Source organism: Phoca vitulina, unplaced genomic scaffold (genome assembly GCF_004348235.1).
Source record: "Phoca vitulina isolate PV1807 unplaced genomic scaffold, GSC_HSeal_1.0 scaffold7, whole genome shotgun sequence".
Classification (NCBI taxonomy): Eukaryota; Metazoa; Chordata; class Mammalia; order Carnivora; family Phocidae; genus Phoca; species Phoca vitulina.
The window spans coordinates 11,450,531-11,465,035 of record NW_022589710.1 but is presented as its reverse complement, the minus strand read 5'-3'; the positions used below and the strand labels follow the sequence as shown (position 1 = coordinate 11,465,035).

Sequence of the window (14,505 nt, the reverse complement as noted above, 5' to 3'; positions counted from 1 at the left end):
GGGAGGGGCCCGAGTCTCGAACATGGTCAGGCTCTGCTCTGAGTGTCAGAAGCACTGAATTATAATCTGAGCCTTGCCACAGACTACCTGATGACCATGAACCTCGGTTTCTCCTCTCAAACAGGTAAGCATGCTGTACCCACCTTAAAGGCATAGAGGAAAAAAAAAAATTAACCACTGCAGTGAAAATAAGCCACCTAATAGACTTGAACTCAGCTTAGAGCTCTCTTTGTGAAGGGGGGGGCCACTGGTGAATAAGGACCGGACTGTTGGCTATTGCTTTGATCTCTCCCTAGTACAGAAGGAAACCAAGTACCGCACCAACCTGCACTGCACTCTGCTATTGTTCAGAAGTGAAAGTCTATTTTCTTAGCTTGGAAAGCAGCCAGTTCTTACCCACCCTATCCCATACACATGCAGCTTCACCCACGGCTGTGGACGGGGATGGGAACTATAAGCATCAATCAGTTCATTGATAAGATTTTCATGCCCAACCTCTTGGGGTCTTTATGAATGCTATTTAACTTTATTCACTCTGCTCACCACCCTCACCCTTACCCTCGTTCCAGCCCCCTGGTCAGGTGGGGAAAGGGAGGTACAGAAGTTGGCCAGGTACCAAGAGAGTGAGTTAAGAACAGAGAGGAAATAAGACTCAACAGCCTTCCCTTTAGCCTAAAGACACTTCCTCTTCCTTGAGGTTTCCTAATGGACTTCCTCTAATTCCTATTTTCTTACCACAAAATTAAGTCATCTCTGACTTAAGAGAGCCAGGCTCTCTTGGGGTAATGGGGGAGAGAACAAATGAGTGAGATTTCTGATCATTCTAACCAATATCTTCAGTCATTAATTTAGGAACTAGTTCTTAAGAAGCTAATTATTGGCAGGAAAGCAAGGGAGTGCTCCAATCTTATTTTCTCCTTGCTTTGAAATGACATGATGAACCTCAGCTGAGGTCCCCAGACTTCACCCAGAGTGCATTTCGTCCACAGTGGTGAAACAAAGGAAACTTTCAAAAATCAACCAGACAACAGATCTAAAACATTTTCAAGACAGAAAATTCTGGAATGATGTCTTACAGGTGTAGAGCAAATTTCATTCCAGTTATCACAGTGCCATATACACAGTAGATGCCTAATAAATATTGAATTCATTTAAGACATTGGAGGTTTAAATGGTAATGATTACAGAGGGTGGCATTGAGAAATTATTATTTCCTAAGCCAAAGCGTCACACACCAGAGACTATATTCTTGAGTTAGCCAGTTCACACACAAATTACCATGGAGTAAGAGGGGAATTCACTCAAAAGAGAAGTGGGAACTGGAGGTGAAAATCAGGAAGACATTTTCAGACAACTTCCCCAAAGTCATTCAACAAACATGTATTTAGCCCCTTCTATGGGTAAGAAGCTGGGCGGGCTGCTCTGGGAGACACACAGATGAACCAGATGGGGGCCACACCAGAGTTCAGTGGGGAAGATGAAACATGAATGAAAGCAACACTACCATGAGGCAGTTCATGATACATAAGGTCAAGTCCAACAGAGCACTGTAAACGGGAAATCACGTTGGGCCATAGGGAATGTAAGCTGCCTGCTGGAAGAAGTGTATCTGAGCTCAGCTTAGGAGGACAAGAACTCTGACAAGTGTGTTAATGGTTACAGTGGGAGTGGCACCACGATGCAACATGGAGTGGCATGAAAACAGAAGCAGCAGAAGAAAAAAGAGCCTGTGTTTAGGACATGGCAATGGCCTAGCTTGACTAGGACTCACAAATGTTCTAGATTAGGATACAAATGCAGGGAGGAGGCCTTGATTGCCTAAGCTAAGGAACTTAGAGGCTCTGGTTAGAAGGCAATGGGGAGACATCGAATGGTTTTGAGTTAGGGAAGCAGCATGATTAGAATTGTGCTCTGGGACTATAAACGTGGTGGCAGTGTTTATGATCAACTATACATGGGGATATCAATCAGAAGGCTATTGCTAATAGTCCAAGTGAAAGTTTCTGAAGTCCCGAACTGGGGTAGCAGTCATGAGAACGGAAGGGAAAGAGTATTTGCAAGAGAGTTTTCAATTTCTCTCCACCCATTGTGAAAAGTAATATACTCTTCAAAGCACTGCTATTTGTAATAGGCAAAAACTGGGAGCTTTTTAAATGCCCATCAACAGCACAATCAATAATTTGTGGTGCATTCACACTACAAAAAAAATTTCTTTTAAAGATTTTATTTATATGATGGAGAGAGACACAGCGAGAGAGGGAACACAAGCAGGGGGAGTGGGAGAGGGAGAAGCAGGCTTCCCACCGAGCAGGGAGCCCGATGCAGGGCTCGATCCCAGGACCCTGGGATCATGACCTGAGCCGAAGGCAGACGCTTAACGACTGAGCCACCCAGGTGCCCCACACTACAAAATATTGTAGAATAACAAAAATGAATGAAATACAATTACATGCAACACTTTGGATGGACCTCACCTACGACTGAAAGGAAGAAGCCAGCCACAGAAGAGCACATCCTGAATGATTCCATTTATATAAAGTACAAAATCATGCAAAATGAATCTATACTGTTAGAGGATTAGATAGTGGTTAATTTTGTGGGGGCAAGGCAAGAAATGATGGAAGCAGGCATCTGGGTTCTAGTAACAGGCATGATGAACAGACTGATAAAACTACAATGTGATTCTTCTTCTCCCACTCTTTCTTGCCTCTACTTGAAAACTGGCAGGTCCCATTACTTCTCTGTTCCTTAGATAATATGCAGTGCTATGGTCACTTTAAATAACAAATGCAGTCTCAATCCAGAAACAGTTCCAGAACAACAAAAATTCCAAACAGCACTGCATCATTTCTAATCTGCCAGTTTAAGTTGGTTTCAGATTAAAGCCTCCAGTGGAAAGAGGTTGGGAGCATGGTTGGCTTTTCCTCCCTAATCACTCCTGGCTCAAAATTGTCCCTAGCCAAGGTGGAGGATGGGCAGTGGAGGGCTAGGATGGGGAGGGTAGGTCAGAATGGGTGGCTTAATACTTTCTAGGCCTAGCAGATGTTTAAAGCTGGTGTTTCTGGTGAGCCTGGCAGATGGTTAAAGCTGATGCTCTTCTCCTGGCCACTCTTCTAGGCCCTTCAGTGGTTCTCTGCTGGGCCCATATATCTTTATATTTTGGCAGCCACTTGCAGCTCCTTCTTCAAACCCCTGGGCATCCAGAAGTTCCCCTCCAGCCCAAGACAACCCTCTCCCCCTCCCACATCTGGCCCCCATCAGACCTTTCAAGGCAGAGCTCTCTCTGGTTCCCTTTCCGATGCCCCTTGTCAGCCATTCTGTCATCTTCTATATTTGCAGGTAGACTCAGGCCCCATCCACAGAAGCTGCAGTGTTCTCAGACACCAGCACTCTGGGTCACCCATACTGCAGGAGGATCTCCAAGTCCTCCTACTGAGGCATCTTTCTTCGGGTCCTGGGATCAGAGGACACTCAAGGAACTCAGACTGGCAACGGCTCTCTCCAAAGAAACTTCTTAATCTTTTTCCTTCCTCAGACTCTTTTACAGCTTTGGCCTGCCTAAGGGGCCAGAGGTTGTGAGGCAGATTCTCCTTTATTCTTTTTGTAAAATCTGCCTGTGCGGTATGTGCCTCACACTCACCTGGGAATCTTAGTATCTACTGTATTTGTGCCTCAGTGGAATATGGCACATACATTGTAACACTTTCAGACTATGCGGACAAAAGAAGAAAGTAAAAATCATCCACAATTCTAACACCCAGAGATACCTATTAACATTTTAGAATCAAAAAAATGTTATTTCTTTAAGATACTTTTCTCCAGGTGTCTCCTTCCTTCCTTCCTTCCTTCCTTCCTTCCTTCTTCCCTCCCTTCCTTTCTTCCTTCCTCCCTCCCTATTTAAAAAATGGGATCATATTAGACATACCATTTTGTAGATGCTTTTTGATTTAACCCATGCCAACACACAAAGAATCATTTTAATCACTGTAACATTTAAAATTATATCTACTTCTTCATTCCCTTGTTTTGAGCATTTAGTTATTTACAATGCTATTATTATTATTATCAATAACACTATTATGGATATCTTCATGTACAAAGCTTTTTTAAAAAAGAACTTTTTCTTTTGGAAACGTAGTCAAGAGTTGACAAGCCCACAACAGATATTTTAAAGGTAGACATCAACACAGTTTGCTAATTGAATAAGTATGCAAGTAAGGGGGAAGGAACAAGAAAAAAATAACAAAGTAAGGCAGGAAGTTGCTCTGTTGGGGTGAAGATGAGTGGTTTACAAAGTGCTTGAGTTTGAGGGTCTGTAGGCCACCCAGGTAGAAATGCCTAACTGGGAAGAAACCAGGGGTAGAGATGGCACCTTCCTTTAAGACACTTGTCTATTAAACTAACCCCAGCAAGGCATGGTTTTGTCGGGCTACAAGCCTAATGGTGTTTGCAGTTAGATGGGAAAAGACCCAGTGGAAAGGGATTGACTGACGAGAACAAGGTCTCAAGTCACCAAGAAGGGACAGAATGGGGGCAAATAGAAAAAGTAACCTAGAAAAGAAAAGGGAGAAAGTGTCAGGATAGGAAAGTTATTGGAAAGGGCAAAAATTGCTGAAGAGGCTCAGAACAGATGGCTTGTAGATCCTGGTTAAGTCATCTGCTTACAGTGAGAATGGTGAGGTGATGACTCAGGACTTAGACTGAGAAGTGTTGTTGTATTGTTATTTTAAAGTAAGCTTGAGCTCATTTGCCACTACTCAAAATACTATTCAAAATATGGTCTGCAGCATTGCATCACTAGGTACCCCAGACCCAAATCAGAATCTGCATTTTAAACAAGATCCCAGATGATCTATGCCCATTAAAGTTTGAGAAGTACTGCTGTAGCCCATCTTCCCCACTTAACAGAAAAGGAAATGGAAGTTCCAGGAGATAAGCTATTTTTCAAGTCAACTTTGCAAAGGTTGAGAGAGCTCCTTCAGGAAATTAATGGGAATTCAATGATGATGAAAACAAGAATCTTTAAATGGGAGTGAAGTTCCAGCTATATAATTTCACGACCTTTTTAGCAATACTGGTGTGTAGGAATGAAGAGGAATGGTTTGGGACTATCCAAATATGAGGTATATAAGGCACTGCAGGAGATGAAAGGAGTGAAAGAATCTGCAGTGTTATTGGCTTTTTCCGTCTGGGCTGCCGACACGCCATCCAGACTGAGGAAGACCCGGAAACTTCGGGGCCACGTGAGCCACGGCCACGGCCGCATTGGCAAGCACCGGAAGCACCCATGAGGCCGGGGTAATGCTGGTGGCATGCATCATCACAGGATCAACTTTGACAAATACCACCCAGGTTACTTTGGAAAAGTTGGTATGAGACATTACCACTTAAAGAGGAACCAGAGCTTCTGTCCAACTGTCAACTTTGATAAATTGTGGACCTTGGTCAGTGAGCAGACACGGGTAAATGCCGCCAAAAACAAGACTGGAGCTGCTCCTATCATTGATGTGGTGCGATCGGGCTACTACAAAGTTTTGGGAAAGGGAAAACTCCCAAAACAGCCTGTCATCGTGAAGGCCAAATTCTTCAGTAGAAGAGCAAAGGAGAAGATTAACGCAGTCGGGGGCGCCTGCGTTCTAGTAGCTCGAAGCCACGTTGGCGGGGGTGGGGGGTGGGTGGGGGGGGGTGGTGTTCATTAAATGCTAACAAGTGCTTTTCAAAAAAACCCAAAAAACCAAAAACAACAACAACAAAAAAACCAAAAGCGGGATGGGGAAGAAGGAAAGCAAACCCAAATGGGGATTGACAATTGAGGCCTTTAAAGTAAGGAAGGGATGGGCCTCAGAACACACCAATGAGCTGGTTGTTGGGATGAAGCAGTAGGGCGAGTAAAGAGTTGTGGTCAAAATGACGAACTTGAGAGTTGGAAATTCTGAAGCTGGAACACTTTTAAGTAATTTAAAAGGTCCAGGTTGGCCATCTCACAGGGGGCCAAAATGACCCAAATTTAAGAGATTAAGAAACGAGACCAAAATACGGGTGGTGTTGGAATCTCTGGGGATAACGGCAGTGGGTGGGAATAAAAAATCTACTGACACTTATAAAGCACAAACTGTTCGATGCTGATTTCCTCACATAAACTTCCCTTGGTGTGTCAATGAACAAAAAGAGCCATGTGATTTGCCTTAAAAGATAAAAAGCTCTTTATCTGTGTAAAGCAGCAATCCTTCCTGAGCCTCTCTTCAAAAACTTGGTCTGACTAGAGTTTATTTCTTTAGTAGTTGGGCATTAGAGGGCCTAACTTGGAAAAGATTCATTTCTTCAAAGATTTAACCACGCCTGCCAGAACAAGACTAAATGCCAAAGGACATGACCCTTCATTTGAGCCAGTAGATATTATCAGACTGACAGCTTCCTGGAACACAAATTTCCTTCTGAAGACAAGGAAGGCTTGAGGAGTTTATGAGTACACAGCTTTGCAAGTAGTATTTTATGGTATATACAACAATGCCCCGGCTTAACTTGGCTGCCTCTCTTTAGGAATATACATTATTATGATTAGAGTACACGAAGAAGAAGTGGTAGAAATACAAACAAAGAAGTTTTCATTTTCTCTCAGGTGAAAAAAAAGTTATAAGAGTTTATAGAGAATGATCCTTTAAAAAATTATATATATGTAACAGGCATATAAATATATGTATAAAAACTTAATAGCAAGTCTAGACACTCAGCTTTGGGGCGGAGGATAGAAAAAAATGCGGCTTTGGATTCTAAGATAAGGTCACTGAAAAGAGGAAGAAACTATAAGAATAATTTTTTTTTAAAGATTTTATTTATTCATTTGAGACAGAGAGATAGAGAGAGAGAGCATGAGCAGGGGAGAGGCAGAGGGCGAGAGAGAAGCAGGCTCCCCGCCGAGCCAGGAGCCTGGCTTGATCCCAGGACCCTGGGATCATGACCTGAGCCAAAGGCAGATGCTTAACAATCCGAGCCACCAGGTGCCCCAAGAATAATTTATTTTTAAAGACTTAGTAATAGGGGCGCCTGGCTGGCTCAGTTGGTAGAGCATGCATCTTGATCTCAGGGTTAAAAAAAAAAAAAAAGACTTAGTATATACAGTACATCTTAAGCAACAAGTCTGGGCAGGGGACTTACCTTTGGGAAGACCTGCCATAACCACTTCCAAAGGAACCTATTTCCCGGAGGTGTGGAGGCCCATTCTCTTCTCCCAGGCTGGGTCACCGCTGTGCCTGAGACAGCCAAATGAACAGCAGAATTGTCAGGGAATTCCACTGGCACCTGTTAGGACACTGACATTCTCTGTTCTAATGTAGTCATAGAAAGCAAAAGAAATCTGTTTTAATAATCAATTTTAAGTATTTTGACGTGAACTCAACCTGATAGCAAGTAATGTTCTAGTCCAGCTGAGAGTGACAGGGCAATCTGACCTGGTTTCTTCAAAAATGAATTTATGTCTCTACTATATTAGAAATCAAAGTCTCTAGCAGTGATTTCTCAAGTATTTGCTTTTGGGGGCTGGATTTTAATGAACACTAAAGAGAAGACAGGGGTAATTATTTTTATTTATTTTTTTAAAAGATTTTATTCATTTATTTGACAGAGACACAGCCAAGAGAGGGAACACAAGCAGGGGGAGAGGGAGAGGGAGAAGCAGGCTTCCACTGAGCAAGGAGCCCGATGTGGGGCTCGATCCCAGCACCCTGGGATCATGACCTGAGCCGAAGGGGCAGACGCTTAACCCATGGAGCCACCCAGGCGCCCCAGGGGTAATTATTTTAATGCGGTTGAAATTTATGTCACATTTCTTGTCAGAAACTACCAAAAACCCTTCATATGACACTGCAATTTACAACAAATTATGGTTACCTTAATAACTTAATCCATTTGGTAAGAATGTACTGAGAGTACTCTAGTAGCAACACAAACTATTTTTAGCTGCCATCAGTGACTAGATAATTGTCTTCCTGTTTATTTCAATTCCCAGTTGAACGCAAGTGGTGTATGTGGGGTGTCTGGAAGCACCCGTCAGATCGAATATTGCCAACAAAGAACAAACCTCGGGAGAAAGAGCTTGAGGGAATTTTGAAACACCATGAAATAGACATGATAAGAGAAATTAAAGATTATTTCTCAAGATTTATTGCATTTACTCATTGGTATTCTCTTATGTTTTTTCATCTCACTGTTTTCTATGGCTTTCTCTAAGTAGATCTCTAAATGGAAGTCTCTTTGCTTATAGAGTATACATTCAAGCAGACTACTTGTCATTGGCTGGGACAAACCAGGGAAAAGCTGGTCTTCTTGCCTTTCTTTCCCCACCCAGGTGCCTTTTACTCACCTCTTTGTTCCCCTCCTGTAGGACTGCTGGGCTATTTCGATGCTTCATTCCCCACTACCGCTCACCCTCTCATTTAATTCTCACCAAGGGTTGTCAGATGTAGCAAATAAAAATACAGGGTGCCCTGTTAAGTGTGAATTTCAGATAGACAATATTTTTAGTATAAGTCTGTCCCTGCAATACTTGAGACATATTTACACTAAAAAAATGTTATTTATCTGAAATCCAAATTTAACTCGTAGTCCTGTACTTTACCTGGGAACCCTGCTCTCAACCCTGTGGATTACAGGTGGCTCTAACAGCTGCCTGGTCCCTCTTACTGAGAGCTCTATCTGCTTAAGTCCCAGCCTAGAAGAATACCTAAATCTAAATACCACCATTTCATTACAGTGGTGTATGTTCCTCGTTCCCTCAGGGGCACCCTTAGATGTCTTTCACTCTAGGAATTCCAAATTACTGAAAGGACAGCTGAAATACCAGATCTGAACTCCATTTAGCTTTGCCCTCAATTACTCTGATAATATTAATTTTTAGCCAATGAATGTAAGACTCACCATGATAGACCAGAATTCAGGTGCCCATATAACACACTCTTCCTTTCCATTCCTGTTTTACAATGAAACTATTAGGGAAAAAAGAAATCTAACGTGAACATACACGATGCATTTTATGGTGCATTAGGACAATTTTTTAAAAAGTGACAAACCTGTTATAGAACCAAAGAGCAAGTCATTCTATTCAAGTGCAAACTTGAAGACAAAAATTAATTTAACATGACGAACGAGGCACTAGAGGTGAGGTAGTGCCAATGTAGTCCCGAGAGAATCGTTAACTCAGGCTTCCCCTTTGAGATCTTCTCGCTCTGGGGTCCAGAGAACAGCAGCAAGGAAAAGAGAGTATAAATTCAGGAGCATGTCAGAGGGAAGCACAAAGCACTTCAGAAGTATTTTTCAGTGGTAAGAATCAATGCCCTCTCAAAGCCTTCATTTGTTCGTAGCTGACTTAAAAGATACTGTCAATCCAGGGCACAACTTTCTTTTTTTTTGTTTTCTTCAGAGCACAGCTTTTAAAAGAATTCCTCTACGCTGACAGGTAGCTTTTTCGTTTCCACTCAGGTTATCAGAACACAAAAGGCAGCCTAAGTGTTGGGTACCAGCTGCCTTCCTTCCTTCAGATCTCTGCATTTGCGAGGGTCCTGTGTCAGTGTGATTTACCCTAAACAGTCCTAGAATTCCCCTACTCCTGGACAAAGAAAAGATGCACCTCAATTCCTGTCAAGCAGAAATTAGGAATTTTAAAAATTTTATTCTTTAGTTATCTTTACACCTAATGTGGGGCTTGAATTCACCACCCTGAGATCAAGAGTCACATCTTCTTCCGACTGAGCCAGCCAGGAGCCCGAGGGTTGGTTGGTTGGTTTGTTTAAGATTTATTTATTTGAGAGAGAGCACAAGTGAGAGGGGCAGGGGAAGAGGGAGAGAGAATCTCAAGCAAACCCCTCGCTGAGCGTGGAGCCCTATGCAGGGCTCCATCTCACGATCTCAGGATCATGACCTGAGCTGAAACCAAGTCAGAGGCTTAACCAACTGTGCCACCCAGGCGCCCCCCAGGGTTTTATTTTTGAATAGTATTAAAGAGTTCAAAAATAAGGTAATTTCCCTACCCAATTTTCTACACTGATAAGCCATTTTGCAAACGTGGGCCCTTTAGAGAGGTACTCCCTCGTTTCTTTGCTCTCATTCTACCCCCTTTCTTTTATGTGGCTAACAAAGTTCCTAAATCTAAATACTGGATGCTCCACCATTCAGTCTGAATTTTTATGAACTACTCTAGCCTAAATCAGTGTACAGAAGAAAGAATATTTGGCTGGGAATCAGAGATGGGTTACAGTTGAAATGTCTTCCCTAACGAGCTGTGGGATCCACAGAAGCCTTTACATCTTTCTGGGTCTGTCCCTCCTCTATAAAATGCTACTGTTGGACTTTATGTTCTTCAAAGTTCACTCCTACTCTAAAGTTCTAGGATTCCTTTTGTATCCTCCCCCATTCTACATTTGCTCCTTGTGAGGTATTTGCATTAGGCTTTTAGATAAGCTGATTTAACAAATGTTTTCTTTTTAAAAATTTTCTGAAAACTAGGATAGTTCCTTTAGAAAAAGTTTAATTCACTGAAAGCACAGTTTTCTAAGTATGTGGTTTATGAAATTTAGAAAATAAGCAGACTGGATTTATGAGAACTTTCTGAGCCTCAGCATCTTCAGTATTATCAGTTTATTAAACACTTTCCTGGAGAGCTATTTTGTCTAGGCATGCAGCAGTGTAGGATCCAGTAAATGGATAAGGAGATGAAACATCCCCTCCTGTGTTTTTCCTGGATAGTTTCTCTCTGCATACTACACATCCTACTTATATTTGTGTAGACAGTTTTATGTAAATGAGGTAATTTACTTGTTTATTTCATGTAAATAATTCTTTTTAAAAAGATTTATCTATTTATGAGAGCTCTAAAGAGAGAGCATATGTGCAAGTGAGTGGGGTGGGGGCAGAATCTTCAAGCAGACTCCCTGCTGAGTGAGGAGCCAGACACAGGGCTCAATCCCATGACCCATGCATCATGAGACCCATGACCATGATATCATGACCTGAGCCAAAACCAAGAGCCGGAAGCTTGACTAACTGAGCCACCTGGGCACCCCTAGATGATTACCTTTTTAATGTTAATATTTTTTGATATGTTGTTGTAAATACATCCATTTCAAGTATTTAGTGTGATAAATTTTGACTAATATACACATACACCTAAGTTAGCATCATCCAGATCAATATATAGAACTTTCTATCACCCTCCAGAGAGTTCTCTTGTGCCCTTGCCTCAGGAAACTACTATTGTGATTTTTATCACCACAGATTGATTTGGCCTATTCTTTTTTTTCTTTTTTTAAAGATTTTATTTATTTGAGAAAGAGAGACAGTGAGAGAGGGAACACAAGCAGGGGGAGTGGGAGAGGGAGAAGCAGGCCTCCCGCAGAGCAGGGAGCCCCATGCGGGGCTCGATCCCCGGACCCTGGGATCATGACCTGAGCCGAAGGCAGACACTTAACGACTGAGCCACCCAGGCGCCCCTGGCCTATTCTTGAGTATTAAACCATACAGTATGTATGTATGATTAAGTAAAGAACATCAAGTACTGGGACATGAATATTTCCAGTTAAAATCAAGGTCCAGTGAGGTGTATGCTGGCTGGCAAGCAGGTAAAACAGAGGCAAATATGAAAAGTTATGACTTGTTAAACTAAGTCAAACTTGATTAAATGAAAAAAAAAATCTGTATCCTTTAAAAAGCTCTCATATACTGAATGATGGAATTAATAGTGTTCACAAACTATTGAACCAACTTGAAAAAGGCATTGTAGAATGAAGAACAAATGACCACAGGCTAAAGAGAATGAACTGCTCCTTTTCCTCCAACCCAAATCATTGGATGGTAAGTAAAAGTTGCTAATAAGCTTCTGATACCTTGGCCAGTTTATCACAGAGGACATTAAGTGATTCAGTGTGAGCAGGAGATAATCTGTACAGGATGAGATGATATTGGAAATAGGAGAAGGGGTTTAGCAACAACATGAGCAGCCTAGGCCTAGATGCATTGATTCTGCTATTGGCGGACCTGGAAGGTGAGGTCAGGAGTAGCAAAATGGCTATCAGAAGCACTTGTTGCCCAAGTAAGTGGAGTAGCCGGCCACCAGTAGAAACGTAGGCTTCACTCTGCCTTGAGTTCCCCGAGTCTGGATAAGTCTCCAAAAACAAATGCAACTGGTTATGAAAAGATTTTATATTTTATTTCATTAAAAAAAGTCAATCTGTTGACATGCAAACCAACTGGACCAAACAGGACAGAGTGGATCACGCAGGAGCACTGCTAAACAAGCATCGACTGAAGTGCTCTGATGCCAACCAGAAGGGCACCCAAACACAAGTTGAGCATGGGGGAGAGTTTTCATGTCTTTCGGTGAAGGCAAAGCCATTTGGTTGGCACTTCATAGGAGTATCTTTCCACTGTGTTTTCATCATATGGTATGTGCCACGAGTCTCCAGTTGTCTGTACCACTGTGTCATAACAGGGGATATGCTGTTGAATTAAAAAGGGAACCAAACATTGAGAACAACACTAAGGGGTTACCTGGCCATTTCCCTTTCTTTTCTGACAATTTCTCAGTTTGCTTCAGGAGTATTCTCTCTTACTTAACAATGGATTTTCAGAGAGCAGCTAGCTCTGTGAAGATGAACCCTAGAATTAGGGGTCCCTTTTTTTGGGGTGGGTTCATTTTTAAGGTTAAAGATTCTCTATAGTATTACATTTATAGGCGATAGTATCTCTTTACTTGCCTTTATCAGCTTTGTATGTGAGAGAAAAATTTCATATATTCAAAAGTAGAGAAACAGTATAATGAACTCCCAGGTACCACCCAGCTTCAACAATTACCAACACATGGCTAATTTTATTTCATCCATACTACCCCCCATGATTATTGTGAAGCAAATCTCAGATATTATATCACTTCTTCTGTAATATGCAATATGTACCTTTAAAAGATAAGATCTATTTTATAAATAAAAGTTCAATACTATTATTACACTTAAGAGTTAATAATTCCTTATCATCAGATATCTACTATTCACATTTCCCCAATTATTACATGTGCATACATGTATTTTTACAGTTGATTTCTTTGAACAGGAGTTGAAATTAGGTTATGACTGAATTATCTCCTAATTTTATTTTTTTAATTTAATTTTATTATGTTACATTAATGACCATACATCATTAGTTTTTTTTTTTTTTTTTTTTTTTTTAAAGATTTTATTTATTTATTTGAGAGAGAGAGAATGAGAGACAGAGAGCATGAGAGGGAGGAGGGTCAGAGGGAGAAGCAGACTCCCTGCCGAGCAGGGAGCCCGTACATCATTAGTTTTTGATGTAGTGTTTCACGATTCATTGTTTGCGTGTAACACCCAGTGCTCCATTCAGTACATGCCCTCTTTAATACCCATCACCAGGCTAACCTATCTCTTAATTTTAAATAGTGCTTTACTTTTCATCTCTATTCTCATAATTTTTTGTTGTTGAGAAAACCAAGCCAGTTGTCCTATATCGTTTCCCAAGTCTTGATTTTTTTGTATAGATCTATTGTTTTGTATGTTTTTTGACCATTGGACCGTATTTACCATTGACTAGTGTATTTTTCCATAATAACTCGCCTTTGGATTTTCTCCCTTTGCTTTCACACAAGAGACATTCCTTGTATTTGCAGGAATCTAAACTAGAATCAAAGGAAAACTCAGTTGAGACCATGCTGTAGAAGCGGATTAACAGGAAAAAGGAGTTGCTTAGCAGAAATATGATGAACCATAAAGGATAAGGAATTTTCAGCTATCGCAAATAAATAGGAAAATAAAAAATATGTATGAAAATAAAAAACAAGTTATAATCAGTGACATAATTGAAGTCACAATTGATGACATCTCAGATGTTATCACTATGTCAATTAATATGGGGCTGGTCTATGAAAACTTTTGCCCTGGCCGACTTTCTGTTTCCAGGAACTGGCTAATTCCAAATACCATCCTACAGCTGAGAGAAATAAAGCATTTAAAACCTCCAACGAGTAGCAACATTCTTTGACTATGCCACACTCTGTTGACATTATGTAGAGAACAAATAACATACCTGAAAGGTTATTTTTGATCCTGCAACCCTATTAATAATGGCTAGCTGATGTCCCTGCTGCCACTTAAAGAAGAGGCGCTGGGTCTTGGCATCACGTAGACAGGCCTTGTGGTCCCGCATCAGATCTTTTGTGATAAATTTGCAGTGGTTCCCCGAGTGCAGTGTGGCATACAGAAGGAACGGATCATCCTCTGAGCTGAGCCAGGCAGAAGAAAGAATACAATCACACACAGCCCCAAGGAGGCAGAGGATAGCATTCTTTACCATGCTTTTTACTTCTTATTCTACTTTCCTCAGAGGAGCTCTGCATTCTTTTTTTTTTTTTAAGATCTTATTTATTGAGAGAGAGAGAGAACACAAGCTGGGGGAGGGGCAAAGGGAGAGGGACAAGCAGACTCCCCGCTGAGCAGGGCGCCCCAC

General features: G+C 41.5%; 1 protein-coding gene and 1 pseudogene across 1 annotated transcript in view; one reads left to right on the top strand and one right to left on the bottom strand.

The window, feature by feature from the left end:
* Window positions 1-4,213: 4,213 nt before the first annotated feature.
* LOC116632624 lies at window positions 4,214-8,107 on the top strand (annotated as a pseudogene).
* A 3,396-nt stretch (window positions 8,108-11,503) lies between these two features.
* PRORP (protein only RNase P catalytic subunit) overlaps window positions 11,504-14,505 on the bottom strand; it is a 127,824-nt gene continuing 124,822 nt past the window's right edge. The window contains exons 6-7 of the mRNA XM_032404940.1: window positions 14,086-14,281; window positions 11,504-12,486 (exon numbers count right to left, since the gene is read on the bottom strand). Coding sequence (XP_032260831.1) covers window positions 12,355-12,486; window positions 14,086-14,281 — 328 coding nt within the window. The 3' untranslated portion in view covers window positions 11,504-12,354. The remainder of the gene's footprint in view (window positions 12,487-14,085; window positions 14,282-14,505) is intronic.